Source organism: Silurus aristotelis (assembly GCF_946808225.1).
Source record: "Silurus aristotelis genome assembly, chromosome: 13".
Classification (NCBI taxonomy): Eukaryota; Metazoa; Chordata; class Actinopteri; order Siluriformes; family Siluridae; genus Silurus; species Silurus aristotelis.
The window spans coordinates 19,340,410-19,364,298 of NC_139586.1; the positions used below are offsets into that span (position 1 = coordinate 19,340,410).

The 23,889-nt window shown below is 36.9% G+C and overlaps 1 protein-coding gene across 2 annotated transcripts in view; it reads right to left on the bottom strand.

The window, feature by feature from the left end:
- ntrk3b (neurotrophic tyrosine kinase, receptor, type 3b) overlaps positions 1–23,889 on the bottom strand; it is a 135,774-nt gene that overhangs the window by 99,574 nt on the left and 12,311 nt on the right. For both annotated transcript variants that reach the window (XM_083559122.1, XM_083559121.1), the window contains exon 2: positions 4,019–4,093. In XM_083559122.1, coding sequence (XP_083415248.1) covers positions 4,019–4,093 — 75 coding nt within the window. The remainder of the gene's footprint in view (positions 1–4,018; positions 4,094–23,889) is intronic.

Here is a 23,889-nt window from a genome sequence, read left to right on the forward strand (position 1 = left end):
GTATCAATGAAAGAGCCTTATGTTCATGATTAATAAGACGTGCAAACAGTTTTTGATTAGACTAACAAAAGATCAAAGAAACACAGACAGATTATTCTCATTTTCCTATGCCCATATCACCTGTCAACACAGATGTCCATTCTGTCCCTTCGTACAAAGCCCTCTGTTATTGATCATTCGCACAGGGGGCAGCAGGTTAAACGTTCAGAAATGAGAATGCCACCAGTTCATTAGAGGCTGCCAGGCTGATTTTCAGGGAATCATTAGAATAATGGTATCATCAGGGGCCACATTTTCACCTTGATGATTTTTTGCGACAGCTGCAATGAATACCGGCTCCTGGAGAGCAATAAATTGGCAGTCACTTCGGTGCTTTCATTACAGAAAGATCATGGAGAAATTGACTACGCTTAAGAAGTGATCGGTAGTCGTTACAGGATTACCCTTATTACCATGTCTGTAATGTTTTATAACATTTGTCCAGTTGTGTAACACATGGTGGATTAGATGAAGTAGGAGACTTCAGAAATCCTGTTTTATCCTGAAAATCTGGGTTATGGTGCAAAAGCTGGTATTAGGTACATGTCAAATATATGTTATGTGATGTCATAAATTGTCATAAAAAGTCTATTATTCTCCATGATGCAAATGTTGAATGTGCAAAACATTACCTCTTTATGTTCCCATTACAGACATGTCAACATATAAGACCTTGTGGACATAGCAGCTTATTTTTTAAAAACTTTATTCTGTACCAAATTCCCTCTAGTCTATATCTGAAATAGATCAATCTGGCTAGTCCATAATGGAAAACTGCACTGTCACAACCTGTCCTGATGCAGAAATAATCACATCATTTGTCTGCCATGGTATTATCTAATGAGAGTTTGCAAAATGCTAACTAGGGATTTGAAGAAAAGAAGATGATGCAGTGACCTCAAGTGGGTTTGTCGGTTGAGTCAGATGCGGAAGTGTGAGTCACCCCATGGCGTAGGATGCACTAGGAGAGCCCAACAAGGGCAGGAGAAGAGTGCTAGGCTAATGAGAAAAATGCACATTGGAGTGGAGATCCATCACTTGTTCTTTCTTGTGAGGGATTAACAAAAAAAGAGAGGATTGCACCATTTTGAGGTGAGGACAAAACAAGAGAAAAAGGGAAACAATGATGAGGAAGTGGCAAGAGTGGACAGCAATCATGGAAGTAGTTATTAAGGGAAGCGAAAATCTATAGTAAATACATTTGTTGTCTGATTTGTCATAATAAATGACTTTAGTTTTGTATAAAGAGGTTAAAACAAGTTCTAAATCAGATTTCTTTTTACTTTTTTGCAGCAAAAACTTCTCCAGGTTACATATTTAACCAGGCTTCCCCGAGGGAATAAGACACTGTGTCAGAAACACATTGGGATCGCCTCCGCTTTGACCATGCTCTGAATCACGTATATAATCAGTCCAATGGAAAACGCAGCGCCAGCGCGGCGCCACCACAGCACTTGGAGTGAAACCACGGCCAAGCTTCTGAAAAAAGAAGGAAGAGCTATAAGGTTGCGAGCAGTGTAGCATAGAGACGCAGCGCATGTTTACATACGTAACCTGGAGACAATTTCCTTCAGGAACTTGAGCTGCGTCAGAAACTCTTTGGGAACGAAAGTCCAATCAAGCCAGACTGACCAATCCCTGCCTTGTGTGGACAGGCACAGCTAGGGCGAAGGACAGAGGGTACAGGAGTGGCACTGAGATCGAGGCTATGAAACCTGACAAAGGTCAGCGGGGTAGACCAGCCAGCAGCATTGCAAATGTCCTGGAGGAAATCTCCAAACCTTAGAGGACAAAACCTTAGAGGCAGCCATGCTTGAAGTGGAGTGCACTCTGACAACGAAAGGAGCGGGGAGACAAGAGAACTCATAAGAGGAAGAAATAGCATTCACAATCCATCTTCTGAGCGCCTGTTTATTTGCAGGAAGACCTCTCCTCTGTTTCCTTCACAGTTCTGATCCGTGGATGTATATGTGTTCGCACTGAACACAATCGGTTAAGCTTATGCTGGTCTGGGACCTGAAAAGAAGGAGGAGAGAATGCTTAAAGCCTAATAGGTTGTGGTACGACCAAGGGTATTTTAGAGACATACCCTGATCTAGGGTAGAGGAAGGCACTGGCCAGGCCTGAAGTGAACTCTGGTATGGAAGGGGCCACAGACTCCTTACTCTCTTGAGAGAGGAGATGGTCAAGAGGAACATAGTTTTAATTGTGAGAAACCTCACAGGTACCTCGGTCAGAGTCTCAAAGGGAGGCTCTGACAGGGCCTACAAAATAATGGGCAAGTCCCATGCAGGTCGCGCTTTAGCCACCGGTGCCGCGGGAAAAGTTTGTAACCAACGGTTTCTTTCCCAGCAACTGCTTCTTGAGGGGGGCATGATAGGCCACAATGGCGGACACCTACACCTTGAGGGTGGAAGGAGTCAACCCTTTGGCGAACTGTTCTTGAAGGAATTCCAGCACTTAACCAACTGGGCAGTTAACTAGGTCTAGGCGCTGTTGTTCACACCATGCAGTAAACAGGCGCCACCTCGCGGCTTATAACATTCTTTGTTCTGAGGTCTGGATTGGAGAATTTCTTTCTGTCTATCTTCCCTTCAGCATGGAACGAGTGGGATTTGTTACAGTGGTGCTGAAACCCCATGCTGGAATAGAGGTATGATGTCAGAAAGACTTTGCCACAGAGGGAGCAGTACCAGGCTAAGGGTAACGAGCTAACGAGCGGTAAAAAACACCTGCAGCTGATGAGACTAGTCTAGTTTCAGTCCGGCAGTTAAAATAAAAAAGGAGTGAAACACCAGCCTCGAGGAGAGGGCCACCAAGAAGAGAAAATCGGAAGGGTCTCTGAAGGGTAAGAAGAGTGGAAGGGTCGCTGAAGGGTGACTGAGCGCAGGCGAGCGCCAGAGAAAAGACTGGCGAGTGCAGCAGGAAGGTGCGCCAATCCACGAGTGTGCGCCGGCGGATGTCAAGCTGCAAAGGCGTCCCGAACCACGAGACTGTGGGTGAGCTGTGGGTGTGAGTACTGGATAGAAAGGTGCCAGGGTCAAAATGGAAGTAAATAAAGAAAACTCTTATTGGTGAACTTTTGCCTGTCTCTCTTTCGTCCAGTGAGGAACCAGTGAAATATGTTATAAACATATTCCAACAATTCAGTTAGAAACCTCATTGCTCAAGCAGAGCTTTATGTTCATGTTACATCCATATTATTTAAAGGCTTGTTTCTGGCTCATTTGGATAAAATGCATAAAACCAAGCTAATAACTAAAAATACTTTGAGAATAATTTGCTGTAATTTCTACCATTGTAACATAATAAAAAAATTATAGACCCCTGAGGCTTCTCGGACCCCACTTTAAGAACCACTTTTTTACATGGCCTGAATAATAAGACCTTGGTATTCCTTAATTTATTACATATCCCACCCAACTGTAATCAGCCATTCTATAACTAAGGGGAGATCAAATGAGTCCAGTCAGGTTTTTTTTTTTAAACCATTAGTGTTTTTTTTCCACAATTGAGCTTTTTTCTGGATGCTATGCCATTTGCACTGCAGGTTCAGTATGCTTGGTTGAGTGTGAAAGCTGTTTTCAAACCCGGATGCTGTCCAGAATAGCAATCTCTCAACAGCAGCCTGGGGTTCACTTCAAAAGAAAGGGTTGGAAGTCGAATAATGTGATTGGTTCACCCTGTCATATTATTTCCTGTTTCACAGTGGCGGGTATCTTGAGAGGAAATTGAATGACTTCTAGATAGATGGTGTGAGGAACACCATTTATGAACAACAATGAATAATGTTCGATTTTATATAGAAGTCAGAATATAAGCAAACCAAAGCTGTGCATAAGCCTGTTTTGTTGACACATACTAACAGAAGACAGAAGTGTAACAGTCAATCTTGGGTGCAATAACATTGCATTCAAGTGACAATATAAATAAGTACATAAGGATTTAACTTCTACTAATGCATTTCCAGTTTACTCACAGCCGCTGTAGTCCAGTGTACAGCTCCATGTCAACATCCTTAAGGATCTGCAGTCCTGTCCAGTTCTCAATGTGTCTGCAGAAAGAACAGAGTAAAAATACTGAATGCCATAGACACCAATTTATTCAGCAGGGGATGGAAATATTTATGTCTGCATATTGTTCCAACATGTTCCAACATGTTGTTCCCTGTGGTTTTGAATAATGTAGAAATAAAAGTCTTTAGAACACCTGTAAAATATATAGTGTGTGTGTATGTATGTGTGTATATATATATATATATATATATATATATATATATATATATATATATATATATATGTATATATATATATATATATATATATATATATATATATATATATATATGTATATATATATATATATATATATATATATATATATATATATATATATTTTTTTTATATATATATATATATATATATATATATATATATATATATATATATATATATATATATATATATATACAGATGGTCCCCGAGTTACGATTTTTTTATCTTATGATGACGATAACGATATGACAAAATTGTAAAAATAGGCACAGGCATCACTGGATGCACAGCTGGGATGAGCCCTGTGAGATGCCCCACTCTCGCTAACGATCGACAGAGTAAAGTTGTCTTAGTGCTAGTGTGTAAATTCTTTTCTGTTTACAATGGTTTCAAACAGCAATTTTGGTTATAAAAAAAAGCATGTCTTAAAAGAGCCTAAGTATGTCTCCTGCTGGTAGTAAAAAAAGAAGAGGAAAGCCATCAGTTTGGAGCAGAAAATAAAAATTATAAATCAGCATGAAGCAGAAAAGGCTGTCACTGTCATAGCACCATCTTGGACTTACAATACTTCGACTTACGATGGGGTCTACATAACGTATCTCCATCATCAGTAGAGAACTACCTGTATATATATATATATATATATATATATATATATATATATATATATATATATATATATATATATATATATATATATATATATATATATATATAGAGAGAGAGAGAGAGAGAGAGAGAGAGAGAGAGAGAGAGAGAACAGCTACAATTCTTCCTGGGTGAAGTAGACAGCCTAAGGGAGTGATTGCTGGCAAACCGCACAACCACACAAGTAATTAGAGCTAATCAATCAGTTTCCCAGGCACACTCTGAACACAGGTCAAAATCACAGCAACAACAAATGCTACATGTTATCAGCTCAAGTAAAATGATTGTATTGATTCCTATTCTGCATAAGCAACACCTTAAAAATGGGCTACTGGATCCAGTAAATGTCAGAGAACATAAAAAAGCTTGAGCATCCGCCCCAGCGAAAACAAACACGACCTATGCTGAAGCGAGAGCTGTTCCTACAGAGATATCACATATTCTGCTGACAGACGGACTCCACATACCGAATAAAAACCTTCTCAGTTGCATGCACGTGCACACCGCTGTGCTCATACACTTCCTGGCAAAGCCTAGGAGCCCCTAAAAGCAGACTCCAGCACAGTGGATGTGGCAGATTTAATGTTTCTGTTTACAGCAGGGAAGAAGGTGACACTTTACAAATGAGTTGCACTGCGGTTAATGTAATACAGGAGAGGCCACCGTGCTTTACTGGCCCTCGGTTTCAGACAGCCTCCTTAGGCCTGTAATTTCCCAAAAGAGCCTTGATGGCGGGCTCACACTAATATGAGCTCAGCAGAACACTAAGCTGCCTGCCTTAAACCCAAATTGCAGTCAATTGCCCGGCCCTTTTTAACAGCATACAATGTTTTATGTGGTTCGTCCGAGATGCTCTGGAGAGAAGGTCAGTTCATCAAAAGACACAAATATCATAGCATGAAAAATATTCAACAGTTCCCTTAAACTTAAGATGATTTTAGCATGAGCTTAGCTCAGCATGTAACTATACCAGTAAGACAGTGCAGTAAGCACAAACATATGTATGAGCCAAACTATATATATATATATATATATATATATATATATATATATATATATATATATATATATATATATATATATATATATATATATATATATAACCACTCATGTTCAACATTTTTCTAATGTTGCTATTTGACAGATATAAGTCCATTTTCATCTTGGTCCGATACATTTCCAAAGCAGTGGCCAAAGTAGAAACTTTGCTAATAGAGGTCCATTGGAGTATAAATAACACTGCAATATAAATAGTTTAGTGGAAAAGGAGTAGCAGGCATGACAGGTAATGTCAGCTTTTTTGTCAGAATAAATGTAAAAGTACTCTGCATATGCCAAACCTTGTTTTTTATGTAATTGCTTAACAAACAAAGGCAATGTGTAAGTGGACATATTCTCTATGATATCTATAACATATTGTAGAAAGTAGAAGGGAGAAAAAGTCCTTACATCATAAATGACTGTGCGCTACAGTGAGCTTATTTCTTATGCAAAGGCTGAGAAAGAAAACTATTCTCCCATTCCCAAAAGTTATAGTTATATAGTATCTTTTTTGTGTGGCTTTTAAGATGTACTTTGGCTGAACCTAGTAACCCTGGTTCATGTATTTACCTTTTCTGTGCTTATCGCACACCCTGTGACACGGCTTAGTGTCTAACACAGAACATCTGAAACAGTTCAAGACAAGCTGCTGGACTGAATTCCAAACGACTGCATGTTACCAACTCTTGTATAACTGTGTAATCATACACTTCATATATTCAGAGCACTGAAAATGTATTAAATAGTAGTATTTAGCATACGTGTGATAGCCTCTTAGCTTAATTTAGCTTAAGGTTATTAAAATAAAGAAATATATGGTCACAAGAGGTGCTCTAACCTCCATGATTTTCTAACTTACAATGTTAATAAAAACCACACAAGGTAAAAAAGACCACAAAAGCTAATCTAAATAATAAAATTACCCTAATCAAGTTTAAAGTCTTATCTCATCTATGATTGTGATGAAACACACACGTTTACACTTAACTCCACAATTGTTGCACACTTGTTATCTTTTCCAATATTCAAGTCTGAGCATGATTAATGACTTTGTTTAAATGATCTATGGCCCAGGTAAATGTAACTTGATGAGAGAGCATTTAATAAAAACAAACTGTCTGAAAACTGTCTGTTTGGCATTGATCTATGTTCTTTTCAATCTAAAGCCTGGCATTGTGCAGCACACTTCCAGGGAGAGAAATTCCCGGATGTTTTGGGGACTGGATGAATTTAGTCTGGAAACTTCAGTCACTTAGTGGACAACTATTCTGAAGTGTTTGACATTTTTTTCTTTTTTACTTTTACAAAAATAAGAGCCAAGATTCTAAAATAGAAACACTGTTATGTGAAACACACAGAGACTCTGTACCTGTTCCTAAGGCAGGTTATTCAATTTTCCCATTGCTCAGTTTTAAAACACAATCGAAAGCAACACATCGACATGACTTTTAGTATTAAAGTAATCGTGTGAGCAAACCATGACATTTACACAATCTTTACATAACCCCAAATGCAGAAAATCAGCCAAAAATATCTAAGTCTGTAGTTTGCTTCTTTGTAGTCAAGCCACAAGGTTTCAGATTGCGGTTTCTGACATGGATGACATTCTGTTATATAGAAAATGGATAAGAGGATGTTGCAAGGCTAAAACCTACTCCTCACTGAAAGTAAATCTAAGATATTTGATGATATAGCTTCTACAATTTGGCATGTTCTTTATTTTAGTAATGTTAACACTTTTATCATGTTTTAGTAGTGAATATGGGACACAGAACTTGTAAATTAATTAAGTTTAACTACATTTTATTTGTATAGCCCTTTAAATAATAGACATTGTCCCAAAGCAGCTTTACTGAAATAAATAATTCAGGAATATACATTTTAAATGTATAATTTAGTCCCTATAAGTTTATCTCTAATGAGCAAGTGTCAGCTGCACTGTAAAAACTCTCTGAGATCTCATGAGGAAGAAACCTTGAGAGAAACCAGACACAAAAGGGAACCCATCCTCATCTGAGTGACATCAAATGTTTATTGATTATTGTTTTATCACTGATGAGGTTAACAAGTGTTCACTGATGGACACTTAAATGCAAAATTTTTACAGCAATTGCAGCTGTAAACTATTGTAGAATGTTTATAATAATTACAGTCAAAAAACATTCTCATGGTTCTTAAGTTTAATCCTGTCTGGTAACTTATTTTTTAATTGAAGAGAATTACATCTAAAGGTAGGGGGTCAGGATGAAACAGGAACTTCCAGAAAGAATAAATAAACAGCATGATTAAGGGTTCAACAGCCATGTAGATGCACAAACCATTGTATGGTTGAACTGTAGAACCAATAAAGCCATTCCTTTAGATGCAGGAGAAGGTGTCCTGGAAAATTAATCACATTCAGACACTTCCTCATTTTCTGATTACAACCAAACAACTTATAGATGTGAATGGACACTAAATGCTTTTCAGTATGGGACGACTGCAGTGCACTCATGAACGTGAATTACAGTGCAATGCCGAATGACTTTAACTTCTGTTGCAATGTCAGCATTTAAATCTTTAAAGTTAAAAAACACAGAAGAGACACAGTGAAAGAAGAGAAATGTAATGACGGTTTTGCTTTTCAAGTTTGCTTTTTTACGACCACACATCACAAATGAAAATCAATACTGTCTGTTTATTGCAGCCTAAATATTTCCTTCAGTGAGATTGCTTTTCTATCTGAAATTGTCTCAATGTACACATTGTTTTCATGTCTAGAGAGTCTGATATCTTTTATACTCTTTTCTGGCAACAAGCTTCAAAATCTTGTCTCTCTGGCCTTCCATATATACCCACTTGTCATTAGTGGGTGTATTAGGGGGGGAATGCACAGAATCCCGTCTAAAAGTTTTGCTTAAAGCGGGTGACTAATAGTGAGTAAACAGGAAAATCTGAAATATACCAAACTATCTATTAAAGTCTAAAAAACTAGCTTTCAAGATAGATGCAATTTATAAACCACAATTGTCATTCTTAGCTGGTGTCATTTGCTTAGTTTGGCCCATGGATAAGACTCAGGTAAAGCTATAACCCAAGGTTTAAAGAAAAAAAATTCAAATGATTCAGAATATAACAAAGTTCTAGTTTCGTTCAGGATCATCCTTACTATTTATTTTCTGGCAACTTGAAATATCCTTATCATTTATTTGTAAAAACCGAGCTGCACAACATGTCTGGCCCATGCATCATTTAATCTTCATGAAAGTGAATGTTATCTTCATTAAATTGCATCTGCCTTCCATTTGTTCATGCAGTCATGTTTTAAAACACATTTTACATTTACCATGAAAAAAAAACATTGGTAATCCGATAAGCAGTGTTCTAGGAAAGGCTGGTCTCCACATGATTCATGTTAATATATGTAGTGTACATCTGTACAATTTAAGCATATGTATGTTCACGATTAGTGCAAATTTGTGCAGATATTTACATTCAAATTAATGATCAACATTTTAATAGAGCCCTCATACATAAGAGAAATAAAATATATTGTTATTTTTTGATATATTTTATTTTATTATAGAAAGATTTATTGGCCATCTGGTTAAGACTAGAGGTGTACAATGGTAGAAAGGATCCCATAGGGCATGCACGCAGAAGGTTTTAATTTTATTGCAGTGGCAAGCAAGCAGTAAAATATGAAGCCCATTGGACAAAATCCATGAATGTGTGTCACAACACATTGTTAAAAGAATCAACACATTTTAAAAGAATCAACTAAATTTGTAGAAGAATATCGCTTTTAGATACAAACAAAAGCAATTCCTTGCAAGTAATGCATATCTCCAGCTGAGATCATTCTGAACTAAAGTGGTACATCTGAGGTTGAGGAACAGTCAGGGACAGAATTTACAGTCCATGCTGACAATACTGGCAATTATACTGTTGGGGTTTTTCCCTGAGTTTTCCAGTGTTTGAAGTCATAGTGTTAATAAATATCTAAATATAAATGCAGGTACAGATTCAGGATAGAGATTCAGATAGTGTCACAATGCTTTATAAATCCTTATAATGTTACATTTGCCACAAATATTTCACCTCCGAGACACCAGAGGGCCCAATCTTACATATTTATGAACATTCGCCTTTGCTGAGAAAAAAGACTGCGCTTGCATTTATTTGATTTAACACATGCACTATTGCTGCAGTGATAGTATAATCAATAGTATAGTCAAGTAAAGTCAAGTTTATTTCTATAGCTCTTTTCACAATGGGCATTGTCTCAAAGCAGCTTTACAGAATTTAAAAGTATAGTATAAGTATACTATAGTATAGTATAGAGGTATAGTCAAAGTCGTGTGCTTTTTACTCATTTATTAGTCACTCTTTTTGGAAGCCTTACCCGTGCAGCACAACGCACATTTTATAAAGTTACAAGGTAAAGATACAAGTCAAAGAATTATGGATCTGAATATCGTTCATGTCATGAGGTTTTTTATTAAAAATGTAAAAGTTATCAACTGGTTTGATCATATATTGTAATTACCATAATTTCCAGACTATTAAGCGCACCCAAATATAAGCCGCACCTGTCTATAAGCCTAGTGTCTACACTGAAACTAATGAATTTTACACAGGCTTGAACGAAAGACAGTGTCTGTTACAGGGTGTAACGGGTGAAATATGTTGTGGGTTCTTTAAGAGCAGAGCGGCATTTTGGGAATAACCTGCCGCCGCATTTTTCCAGTATTACTGCATGTGTGCAAGACCGAGGAATATGTCCTTATTATTTTCTGATGCTCATTTCTAAGTTTCTTTGACTAACCCGTAACGCTGTTGCCAAGAAAAATAAAAAAGCACGAGTTTTGGAAACCTGTCTGTGCTTATATGATTTCTGTTGCAACTGGAGTTAGCGAGCTCTCCCTTCACCCAGACTCAACGCGTTACAACGGCTTGTATCTAAACAGTAGCCGACCAAGTAAGTCATTGTACACTGTCTTTCTTCTTCCTTTCACAACTATTTCTTTTGAGAGTTTATCTTTTGGCATCGTCGTGCGCTTAAAAATCACATTCGGTGAAGCTTTTCTCCTGATGCCGTGCAGCTCAGAACACAGGTGAAGTGCGTTTTTTCATGCCCGGTTGTTTTCAGCGTGACGAATGATCCCAGGAAAAATCCATAAATTAGCCACTTCATTGTTTAAGCCGCAGGGTTTCGAAGCGTGGGAAAAAAGTAGCGGCTTATAGTCCGGAAAATACGGTATTATATATTATATATTTTACTTGCCATGTACCAATGTTTCATACTACTTCTATACTGTATATCCCTTTTTCTCTGCTCTTAATTTGTGGAATATTTTGTTTTTTACTGCCTTTCCAAACCAATTTCTCACAAAAAAAGAAGAAAAAGAATGAAAGACTGTGGCACAAAAAAATACAGAACATGAGTTTTCCATTTTCCATCTACACTAGATGCATGTGATGATAAAGAAAGACAGCATTATATTGTTCAGTAACTCAAAGTCTTTTTTCTCAGACTCTATTTTAGAGTCTTCTGTCTCATCTAGGAGAACTGCAACAAACCAAATAAATAAATAAGCAAACAAAGTCAGATCAGGGGAAGAGGTTTCTGTGAAGGTGCAGAGAAAGAAATGCACAAAATAAGAGTTTTTTACTCCAAATATTTGATTTAGTGGTAGCAGTCAGCAGTGTAGCCAAAGCTGAGTTGCCCTTTAATGGCACTGCATTGACGGTCCATAAACATTTAAAATCAAAGCCTCCCAAATCCTCCTACTAAAAATTCATGTTAACATTTTTCATAAGCTTTTACAGAAACGAGTTTAAAAATTAGAGCCTTTCGGTTTTATCATATGTTTAATTGTTGAATTTTAACTGTTCTGGTAATGTCTATGTGCAAGTCATGATTTAGTAAAGTTTGGATAAAGACATCTATATATTTTATTCACGAACCAAAACCCCACGCTTCTTGTGCACTCACTGTGTCTGTGTAATATAGAAAACGCTCACCTTACCAAAGGTATGGAAAGGAGAATGGAAAATTTGGAAAAGTTCAAATATAGTTCTCTATTATTATTATTATTATTGTTGTTGTTGTTGTTGTTGTTGTTGTTGTTGTTGTTAATATTATGATTATTATTATTTATGTAACTGATACAGGGAATAAGCCTTTAAACATTGCTAGTTTATATTAGAAGTTTATAGAAGGGAAAGTTTATAGGACTGTGGTGAGACCTGCGATGTTGTATGGATTAGAGACAGTGGCATTGAGTAAAAGACAGGAGGTGGAGCTGGAGGTAGCAGAGCTGAAGATGTTGAGGTTTTCGTTGGGAGTGACGAGGATGGACAAGATTAGAAATGAGTTTATTAGAGGGACAGCGCATGTAGGATGTTTTGGTGACAAGGTGAGGGAGGCAAGATTGAGATGGTTTGGACATGTGCAGAGGAGGGACATGAATTATATTGGTAGGAGAATGCTGAGGATGGAGCCACCAGGTAGGAGGAAAAGAGGAAGGCCAAGGAGGAGGTTCATGGATGTGGTGAGGGAAGACATGCAGGTAGTTGGTGTAAAAGAGGCAGATTTAGAGGACAGGGTGGTATGGAGACGGATGATCCGCTGTGGCGACCCCTAATGGGAGCAGCCGAAAGAAGAAGAAGAAGTTTATATTAGAAACATTGTTGAAGGTCTATTTTCTACATCAACATCCAAAATGCTTTCATTGTTTCGTAATCAAATTCATATTTACATTAATGATCAACGAAATGCATTCATGTTATCTGTTAGGTCCAAAAAATATTACCAACTCTTTATTAAAAACCTTTAAGTCTTGCATTATCTGTGAAGTAGCAATGACTGTTCTATTCATTCTGACCTCCTGCAGTAAACTGCATTACATCCCTATTTTCAGTGATGCTCATAGTTCGTTATTAAATATCAGTTAAGTATCTGTATTACTGTAAATATATTATTGTGAATGTTACAGTTTGCAAGTAATTTTTATTCAGTGCACCAAAATGCACAAAAGGCAAAAAAAAACTTTTTGCTTACTTGAAACTTCAAGTAGCAGACACTTTGTGAGTTAAGCAACATGCTTATTGGGTCATATATCTAATTAATGATTGCAGGTACATCTTCCACATTCTGCATTCCCCGCAGTCCTTTTTAATGCAAATACATGAAGGCCCTTCCACCCAGAACGGCAGGTGGTAAAATATTTTTGGTCGTGGTCAGCTTTTTGTTGAAGATAATTCTTAATTTCTTTGTAACATGGCATAATAAGTTCAAAACAGATACAGGCTGCCAAGAAAACACAGCAGGCCTCAATAGCTCCTAACAATTTAAGGTTCTTCAATGTATAGTCTGTGCCCAGCAATACAAGAGGGCCTGCAGCTGGCAATGTTCCCAGCTTTACTCTTTGTGAAGGAAATGATTTAATCAGCTGTCTTAATAGTCGATCTAAGATCTAGATTGTAGATCCAAAGCCTCACGGGTCTTTTTGTGTATTTAGGTTTCACTCCCGTACCCTGATGGTAGTGTCAGATAAGAATTAGATGCTAGTTTGATACAAATGTATTGATACAATAATAGAAATGAGTAGGTAGTGACTGAGTATATACACACCTAATAAAATACAAGAATTTAGAAGAATATAAACAATTGATTAGGAATATTAGAATTGTTGTTCGATGATGTAACAGATATTTGTGGGTATAAATGCAAGAAAGTAGAATGGATGACAATACTCTCTTTATTGTTCATCATAGCTACACTTCACAAACACCAGCCAATCATCTGTGAGTTGACGTGTGGTATAGAGAAGAGGTCAGTTGATTAGCACTAGTATTTATTTTTAGTATTGTCTAGCACATGTTGGCAGTCTTTAGTCCTCGTTAGCATAATTGTATCATGTTATTTAGTCACACTGTTTGTGGTTCATATTTCATAGACTTTGTGTTTCTTTATTCTCACTGTAAATGAACATATTCCTGCCTTTGCCTCTCTCTTAATGACAATTCTTGATTGTAATCTTACTGATCCCTCCCCCCCCAAAAAATTAATAAATACATAAATAAATACATACATAAATAAAAAAATAAATACAAATAAAACAAAAATCACAGTAATTTTTAAAGAATTTTTTTTTTTATTAATCGAACTATTAGGTTGGGCCCAAGCCCGGATAAATTGGGGAGGGTTGCGTTAGGAAGGGCATCCAGCGTAAAACATGTGCCAAATCAAACGTGCGGAGGATCCGCTGTGGCGACCCCTAACGGGAGAAGCCGAAAAGAAAAGTAAGAACTATTAGGTTGGGCTCCCTTTGGAGTTTGGTTCCTCCCATGATTTGTTTCTCATATCATGTCAGAGAGCTTGTCCTCATACCTGTCGCTTGCTCATTAGGCATACATTAAGCAATTTACAAATTTTCATCCTGAATTGATATATTTTTATGAATCTCTTGTGGTAATTGAGGTCAATTCAATTCTATGTGTGTGAACTAACAACAGGAAATAATCTATTCAAAAACTTCAGCATTCTAGGCTTACTGACATTTCATTTATTTTTTTACATTTCTGCGTCACATCTGCATGCAAGTGTCTGTATACTAACACACAAAAACAAATAGATTCAATTCAATGGTTTTAGCATTTTAATTGAATCCTGTACTATAAGTCAGGTTTTCCTAAGGTTTTTACCTATGGTTAGCAATTGCATATATGTGCTGTATATTCATTAACACCGAAGACAAATAGACTGAAACTAGCTTGTTAATTTCATGTTGCCTTCTTAGAGAAACACTTCTTTTTCTGCTACATTGGTGGATTCAAATTAGACAAAGAATAATCATTAAATGCAACATGGCTGTTGTGTTACAATGTTTCTGTCAGATAAATCAATCATGGTTAAGTGCTTTCTTGCATCTTAACAAATATAGGCATGGTATTAGCAAATAGATAAAACTGAATAAAACCTCAGATTCCCCATTTTTATCCTGAGCTCAAATTACTGTTTGTGTGGTTTTTCACATGTTTTACTGGTTTTCTTCAGGTTCTGCAGTTTCATTCAAACTTATGTGAAAATATTTAAATGACTCTGAATAGCTTATGGTGATAAAATGTTTGTTAATGTATCTGTCTATAGTACCCTGTAATGGACCTGCATCTCCTTCAATGTGTATTCCAGACTTTCACCCAGCAATAAATTTGCGATTCACTGTGACCCTAACCATGATAAATGATTTACTAAAGATAAATGATGAATGAACGAGAATAGAAGAGAGACTTCACTGGGTGTGTCCAAAAAAGCTGCCCACAGACTGTATTTAAAAGCAGAAACATATCCCATATCCCATAATCCAGTCCATAAAGGAGGCATTTAATTGGTTATGCATTAATGTTTAAGATGGAGTTGTTCTATAATTCTGTATTATATTGTATTTCATTTAGTGTAACTTTCATGGTTGTCAACATCACCATAAGTGAGTATCCCTGCAATGTTGTGATGCATCACTGCCTTCAAAACATGTTTTAAACATTGCTTTGCCAATTTCCTTTACTACTCACAAAAGCCTGCCTTCTAGGACACTGACTTATGAGCTAGTGAAGGCAGCATGGCAACAAGCCAGATGTTTCAAAGACAGCCATTGTTTAGCTATGTTGGAAATTTATGTTTGGTCTTACTGCGGGAAACCATATAAACAGACAGCACAAATTGTATGCAGTTAGATAAAACATGAATAGCCCAAAGTTTCATGACATTATGATCAAAGGACCGTGTCAATTTTTATTTTTTTGTATTTCCCTATGAAACATAGGCAGCCAAAACATCACCTATCTGAGGTCTACAATTCAGGGTGAGATCAAATTCATGGCAGGTGAGGGGAGTAGCAGGGGTATCTTGGGTCTTGCACTATGTACAAGCCTTGAACATCAAATCAAACTGTTTTTACTCCTTGCCTATAAGCCTATCTGGTAAAGTGTGCCTTTCTTTTTGATATTTAGGGTTCAAAACCTTGATATTATAATAGAAAGTATGCATTCCACAGGGCTAGTGTAAACGTTTCCCATATTTATACTTTGTGACACATCAAAAACTTAAAGCTTCCTAATTGAATCAACCCCTGGCTGGCATTCATAAAAAAATGCTTTCTACATTATCCATGAAGGTGAGTTTGCCATCTAAAAGCATTGGAGTAATTCACAATTTCCTTTGTTTGGTTATAAAGGGGGAGTGGTGGCTCCAGCGGTTAAGGCACTGGGTTGCAGATCGGAAGGTCTGGGGTTCAAGCCCCGGTATCGCCAAGCTGCCACTCTTGGGCCCTTGAGCAAGGCCCTTAACCCTCTATGCTCCGGGGGTCCCTTACGAGGGAAATATCAAGGTCCGTGACGTCGGAGTGACGTGGGGCCGCCTTCCCGTGGGCTCACCACCTGCAGGAGGGACCGTAAGGGACGGTGCTGTGAGGATTGGGCAGCAGTCGAAGGCGGGGGTCTGCTTAGACTGCTGCCCCCGCGACCCGAATTACGGATAAGCGGGAGAAAATGAATGAATGAATGAATGAATGGTTATAAAGTAAGAAAAATCGCAGTAAGCTTTGCTCAGTTCCGTTTTTTTTAGAGCAGACATTCACATACAGTATGTTTAGAACTACCCCTTTATATATGAATAAGCATACATGTACTTAACAATATTTCAATCAATAATGGATCATGGATCCAAATACTTGGGTCCAATAAAAATAAAATAAAAAATAAAAATAGCACTGCTCTGGACATTAACATAACTGAGCCTTTGAAAATTAACTCCTTGATTCATAAAGGCATGGTTTTCTCTGATGTGGCCTATTCCTCTTACATTACAATAATAGCTCTCGGTCTGAGTCACTAGATTGGTTGTGGGTTTCAAGCTGGTGCAATAACACTTCACGTTGCGTGTATTGTGGCGGTATATCGTCCATCCTACGTATTAAAAATAGCAGTCCTTTTTCAAATGTGCATAGTAATAGAAACCACATCGAAGACCATGTATTTGAAGATTATATACCTCATTCAAAATGGTGGAGATGAGGCTGAAATAGTACGAGGGAGTCAATTGGATAGTGAGCATTTGAGCAAAATGCTGATGGATTAAAGGATCAATCTACAGGAATCCAAATCGTTTTAATTACAAATAAAGCTCAAAAAAGTTAACAGGATTCCTCCAGTATAATATTGCAGTTACTTACGAGGTGCAGTTGCGTATGGAGCAAGGTAATATATTGCGTTTGTCATATCAGCACCTGCAGCCAGAATAAAACAAAGCAAACGCAACACCTCCACTGACTGCTTGTGCACTGAATTTGCTAATAAGAAATGAAGTGCCTAATTTAGTCATTTGTCTTATGAGTCTAAGTAAATACTTGGTAAATGTATGATGTGCAGATCTATGAGTTGTGATGACACGTTTGCCAGAAATAGCTAACTGTAGAACAGAAGTGTTAATCTCAGATCCAGCAGTGCCACAGCTCTGCAGAGATTTGTGATTTGCCTCTTTCAACACAGTAAATTCAGCTGTCTGTAATTAGCAGACGAGCTGATTTATATATGGATTTGTGACCTTGTTATATAGACTCTTGGTATGAAAATTGGAGTCTGGTTGTGTCATGATGGCATGCTTTGGCAAAGGTACGTAGACTCTAAGTTTCAGTTTACTCAGAAATGCTCTTTACTAAAGCTTCCAGTATGAAAGTGCTCTGAAAAAAGGAGGAGTTTCCAGGACAAAAAGTTTTTCTTTCTTTTTCTTTTATTTATCTACATGAAACTTTCTATCCAATTTCATACTATATAGAAACTACAACAAAATAAGTGCGTAGGACACTCCTTAGCTGAAACAGCAACGTAGCTCAATATGCTCTATGAGCCGAAGAAATTAAACATCCCCGACAACACATTCTTTGCTGAGGAATTTGCCATCTTTTCAAAAACAGTGTCTACAATTAAATGACCAGAAATGTTTTAAACATTTAAAGTAAATTCATTATTTTTAGTGTCTGACTGTCACTTTCTTGTACACCCCTTTCTCTTGGACCTATTTTAAACCTACCGATTTATTTTAGTTGAAAAGAAAAAAATATTCCAACAAAACAAATTTTTATTGAAAAATATTAATACTCTTCCCGTGGGCTCACCACCTGCAGGAGGGACCGTAAGGGACGGTGCTGTGAGGATTGGGCAGCAGTCGAAGGCGGGAGCCTGCTTAGACTGCTGCCCCCGCGACCCGAATTACGGATAAGCGGGAGAAAATGAATGAATGAATGAATGAATATTAATACTAAAGAGATCACTTTATAATCTAATAAATATTGGACCACTTGTATGGGATTTCACCTGTGGAAACTAACTTATTGTAAAAGGTTCTTCATGATATTTGGAACTGTCCACTTGCCAGTTTCCTTTCCCTTTTCACAATAATGTATGTGCATGTTTCTGTTTTTGTAAGACAGCAATTTAGGCTAATAAGCTAATTTATTAATTTCTGATGGAAAGGCAATAGTCTAATTCTTTATAAATCATTACCACCAATGCTAGTTAGATGGCTTATATATAAGCTAACTTAACAGGCCAGCATAAAAAGTCTTTTCTTTGAGTCTAAGTGTACCCTAGAGTCTTCTGAGTACAATGTGAACACTCAAGTTTACTCAAAGATGCGGACAAGTCCTCCTCCAAGTTTGATGATGTGAATATGTAAATATCCATGGAAATACTAATAGACATTATTTAGTGAATACTTGATGTCAAGAAAAGCTCTTTCCAGAGCACAGAGTGAAACCCGGTGGTCACCTGTTATGTTCTTTGTGCTTTGGAAAGCTTTCATGTTTACATGAATAAGTCAGCAACTCCAGCTGTAACAATATCTCTGCCATTACTCTCTCAGTCTGTGAGTGTGTTGGTCTCAGTAAGTTTACATTTTGTTGAGCTTATCCGGACCCCTATATACACTTGAATGGACTGTTTTTTAGTATGGAAAGACTGCATATTTTCATCAGTGAGCCGTTTCTGCCACTTACCTCTGATTAAAACTTTCGATTCATTCGTACTGGGCAACGTCACACCTAATTGCAACACGATAATGAAAAGTCGCTTTGAACTTTTCTGTGTCGATGTTTTGAGTAATGGGTAATATATCTTAGCTGACAGTTCTATCATGTATGGTGTCGTCACAAATCAGGGTGTATCATATCACAGAATTGCAGCCGTAGAAATCTGAGCTAAAATTAAAAACAGTACTTCATTGGTAAGATGTAGGCTGCTTCATCCATGCCTTTCTTACTCTGTGATATATGGGAAGCTGGCAAATCTATTCATTTTGCGCCATAGCAAAACCTCACAACTTTTTTTTTTTTTTTTAAGAACATCTTCCTGTTGTGGTCCAGCACCCACAGACTGAAGCTAAACCCATGACTCCCAGAGTGAGTAATGACTGAGATATGATTATGCCTGGAGACACTGACTTATTCATGTAAACACGAAAGCCTTCCAGAGCACAAAGAGCATAACAGATGACCACTGGGCCTCTCTGGAAAAAGCTTTTCTTCGCATAAAATAGTCTCAATCCAAACTGCTGCTGGCGCAGTCATCAAAGCTGACATTGCATGCATTTTACCTTGCACGTTCAAGATCTTTCATGGGTATTTTTTTATTTATTTTTTTTCATGTATCAGTAATCAGAAGCGTGAGGAATCATTCTAAGCCTCCCTGCTGTGCTGCTTGGCTGTGGCTTGGATTGCCACTTTAAACGTAGGCACACAGAAGTCCATCCTAAACTGTATCTGATTCTGCATTCTACTTTACTCTTCCCTTTGCGCCCACATTCTGTCCGAAATAAAAACGACTTGATGTGGCATTACATGCCAGAAGTAGAGGCAAGGATCTGTTTCGAAACCTGCTCCTGCAAGTAAATTAAACATCAGGTTTCAAATAATGTCTGCACCACTGGTGGTAAAATACTGAAATTCGTTACTCAAATAAAAGTGTAATAACTCATCTAATAAATCCATTGGTAAAAAGTTGAAGTAAATTAAAATTAAAGTTAAATTAACTTAAAGCATGAAATTAACAGTACAAGATATTCATCAAAAAACATTTTTCTCAAATCATACACTTGTATTTACTGATGGAAAATTGGTGCTTCTTTTTAATAAACCAAGGAGTGTCGGAAAACATTAGCTAAGGCTAAACAGCTCTATCACTAATCTCTCAAATGTTAGCCAGGATGATAATAACTTTTTGATGATGCACATTAGTTAATTGAAAAAAAAAATGCTTGCCACAATGCAAACTGTCTGTATGCGTGCACAGCAGCAGATTCAGTTAAAAAAAGAATTATATGGTGTTACATCCTACGTCTAAGAGCCATCTATAGTCTAACAATATTATGGCTTTTATTTGGTTGAAAAAATTCAAGCAATGTCAAGTAAGCATTTATTGTCATTTTAACTATATACAGTACACAGTGAAACGAAACAATGTTTCCCCAGGACTAAGGTGCTATATAAAACAATGTAAAATAACAAAAGACAACACAAAACATAAAACTACATAAAACAAATACTATTTGTTGCATTATAGGAAACTTCTAATTGACACGTTCAAATGGGTTAATTAATGCCAGCAGCAACCATCAGAGAAAAATTTTTTGTCTTCCCAAACTCTTGTTAGCTACGAATCCCTGCTAACATTCACCAACAGAACATTCAGGGCAAGAATCCTTTTTGATCTCATGCTGCATAGTGCTTTTTTTATAATGCCGGGCGCGCCTGGCCTTGAATTTACAGCACAGATCAGCAGATTTAAGATTTTTGCAATGTAAACAAGACATGCCTGCAAGGCACATCAGTTTTCAAAGGAATAAATAACGCTCTATTAAGCTTGCTTATGTACGACAAATTTTAATTGCTACTATGGTCAATGATAATGTTATAGAAAAATCAATAACATAGCTTGGTAAAGCAGAGTGCATCCCAGGATAATGTGGTATAAATTAGCTATCTGGGTAAAGCTCGTGTTTTGTTCAACATAAAATTAAACCCTTTTTGTATTATTTGCTATTTACAAAAGGCTAAAGCTGATTATTAAATTCATGTACGACCAAGAACATCATCAATGGTCATAATTAAAAATACAAAGAATGGCATCCATTACATGCTGGGCTGATTTCTTTCTAGACCAGGCTGTAGATCAGTGACATCATGTTATGCATTCACACTTATGCATAGACCAAGCAAACACTATCAGAACCAAAATATGAAAATTACGTAAAGAAACTAACAACAGTAATGGGAGCTTTATGTGTATAAGTGCAGTCTTTGTGTTTTTTCTATGCTCAGAATTCAAGAGCAACAATGACATGATTAAGGACTTGACACCCTTTTCCCTGTTAGCTTTATGCCTATGATGAGAAACAATGATAAACGTCTCAACCATAAAGATTTTATAATAGTAATTCTAAGCTTCTGATAAGTATTATAGTTTTTTCCCATTTAATATCATGACCAAACATCAGTGCTGTGTCTAAGTATTAGTCCTAGAACACAATGACTACAATCTCTCAAATATTTCACCAGAATCTGTTCCAGTGATTAAATCTAAGGAGCAAAAAAACCTGTTTTGTCTGCTCACAGCAAATAAAGAGGGGACGCAAGCTGTGCACAGCGTTTTTTAACATGACAAACAATCACATTCAGCCCTGTTACCCTTCCTTCTGTTCTGTTGCACATTTTCATGTCAGATCTCCTTTAAAAATGGGCCCTGTTCTGCGTTGGAAGTTTTTAATTAAATAAATGGTCATATTGCATTGGCACAAGTCCAGAGAACCTATATAGCATGCAGATCTGTAAAGGGTTAAGAAGTAGAGTGTGTTTAAAAAAATGCTTCTCATCTGGAAGCCTTATGCAAAACATGCAGTGGCTCATTATTTGCACACCAGTGACTGCATCCCAAGCTGGCATACAGTGTGAAGGAGGAAATGCTTAAACACATGTGACAGAGAGAAATCTAGTAGCCTCTGGTACTAATGGTGGGAGGACAGCATTCATTATATACACCTTCTGACTTTAAACAAGGTGCATTAAAGACACATCTTTTATTAACAACAAAGGTAAAGGCAAGCTAGCAGCAAGCAGTTAGCATTACATAAATGCACCCTTGCCAAATGGTCCTTAGTGGTGTTTATGTAGCATTAGGCTCGCACACATGGCTGGATGATTTCTATATAAATCTTTCATGACAACGTGGATACATGTTTAAAATCGTATTTCAACAGATATTTGCTACCATAGAGAATTCATTTCGTTTTTGTCAAGTTGCCATATAGTGAGATACGGTTGTATTATGACATCTACTTTAGAACATTATGACAAATGACTTTATCATTCACGGTACTTTTAGTAGTTTCAGTGGATAAGCTGTTGGACGTCTGATTAGAAGGTCGTGGGTTAAAATCCCATTGCCACCAAGCGACCACTGCTGGGTTCTTGAGCAAGGCTCTGCTGAATTGCTCAGCTGTATAACTGAGATGACTATAATTCTCTCTGGATAAGGGCATATGGCTAAATGTAGTGTAATTGTAATGTTTTATATGAGTTTTTTTTTTTAATTAACATCAATCGACAATTGTCACGAGAACCTAATGACATTGCATATGTTTTTTTTTTCCTTAAGTAAAATAAGCTGGATTTTCACTATTTATAAGATGTATGTATTTGTTTGTCATGTGAAATTCATTTGTCAATGTATATGGGATTTTAAAGTGGTTTTAAAACAATGATAATTATAAACATATGACAATACCATGACATTGTAATGAGTTATGTGTATTTGTTCTGACAAACTAAATTAAAATGAGTGTGGTTTTGAGTATGGTCATTATCGTGATAAATCTATAATATCATAGTATCAAATTTGTTGTCATGACTATCCAATTCGTGTTAGCCCACTCATGACAGAACCGTATTTCAGAACTGACACCAGAATTGACCTTTATGAGAGCCATGAATAAGCTTTTTATAAATATTTATGTCCATTATGAAGACAGCCTGATATACTGTAGATCTAATAGCCTTCTAAATTCATCCCTTAAATACAGTAAAACCCCATGTATCTGTTCTCTTGATGAACAAAAATATAAAAAAAAAAAAAGAAATCCAGTAAACATACATAACCTAATTTATGCTCTGTTCTAAGTAACATGATGGAATAATGTGCTGTCCAGCCCAGGATATTAATCATCCCTTTGTCTAGCATGCTGTATATGCCTTGCTGTATACAATACACAGCCATCATGCACTAAGTAGCCATCTTAGTTATCAGATCTCTCTCATATTGCAGTCCTTGTGTTCAAATAACACTTATTTTCCTTTATAAATGCTCTGAAGTGATGCAATTGATGTTAATGTCTTATTGTGCCTAATGTAATACAGTATATAGTGTTGTCTACTATCCATGGTTTTGAAGAATCCACTAGGGGTTTGGAACCTATTCCACACAGCTACAGTGGTCCTTGTATAAGCCAGATCTGTCTTTATGTATTAGTAGAGACTGAAAGTTTTTACCGCTTAATGTTGGGTAGAACTGCTGCTCCTCTTAATTAAGAAGAGTTTAGATGGTTTGGGCACATTACAAAGATGACTCATGGTCTTCTACCGCTAGAACCATAGGAATAATCATATTAGATAGAGACACCGGGATTGAAACCCTGGTAAAGATATTATATCTTATTATTTTTTCTTTGGCGGGACCCTGTACCTTGGGTCATTGACCACCTCTGTATACTACTTTTGTTAAATACAGTCCAAATAGAACAATCTGCAGATGGCTTACAAAATGTGGCCTTGAAACACTTCCAAATCATACATTTTCC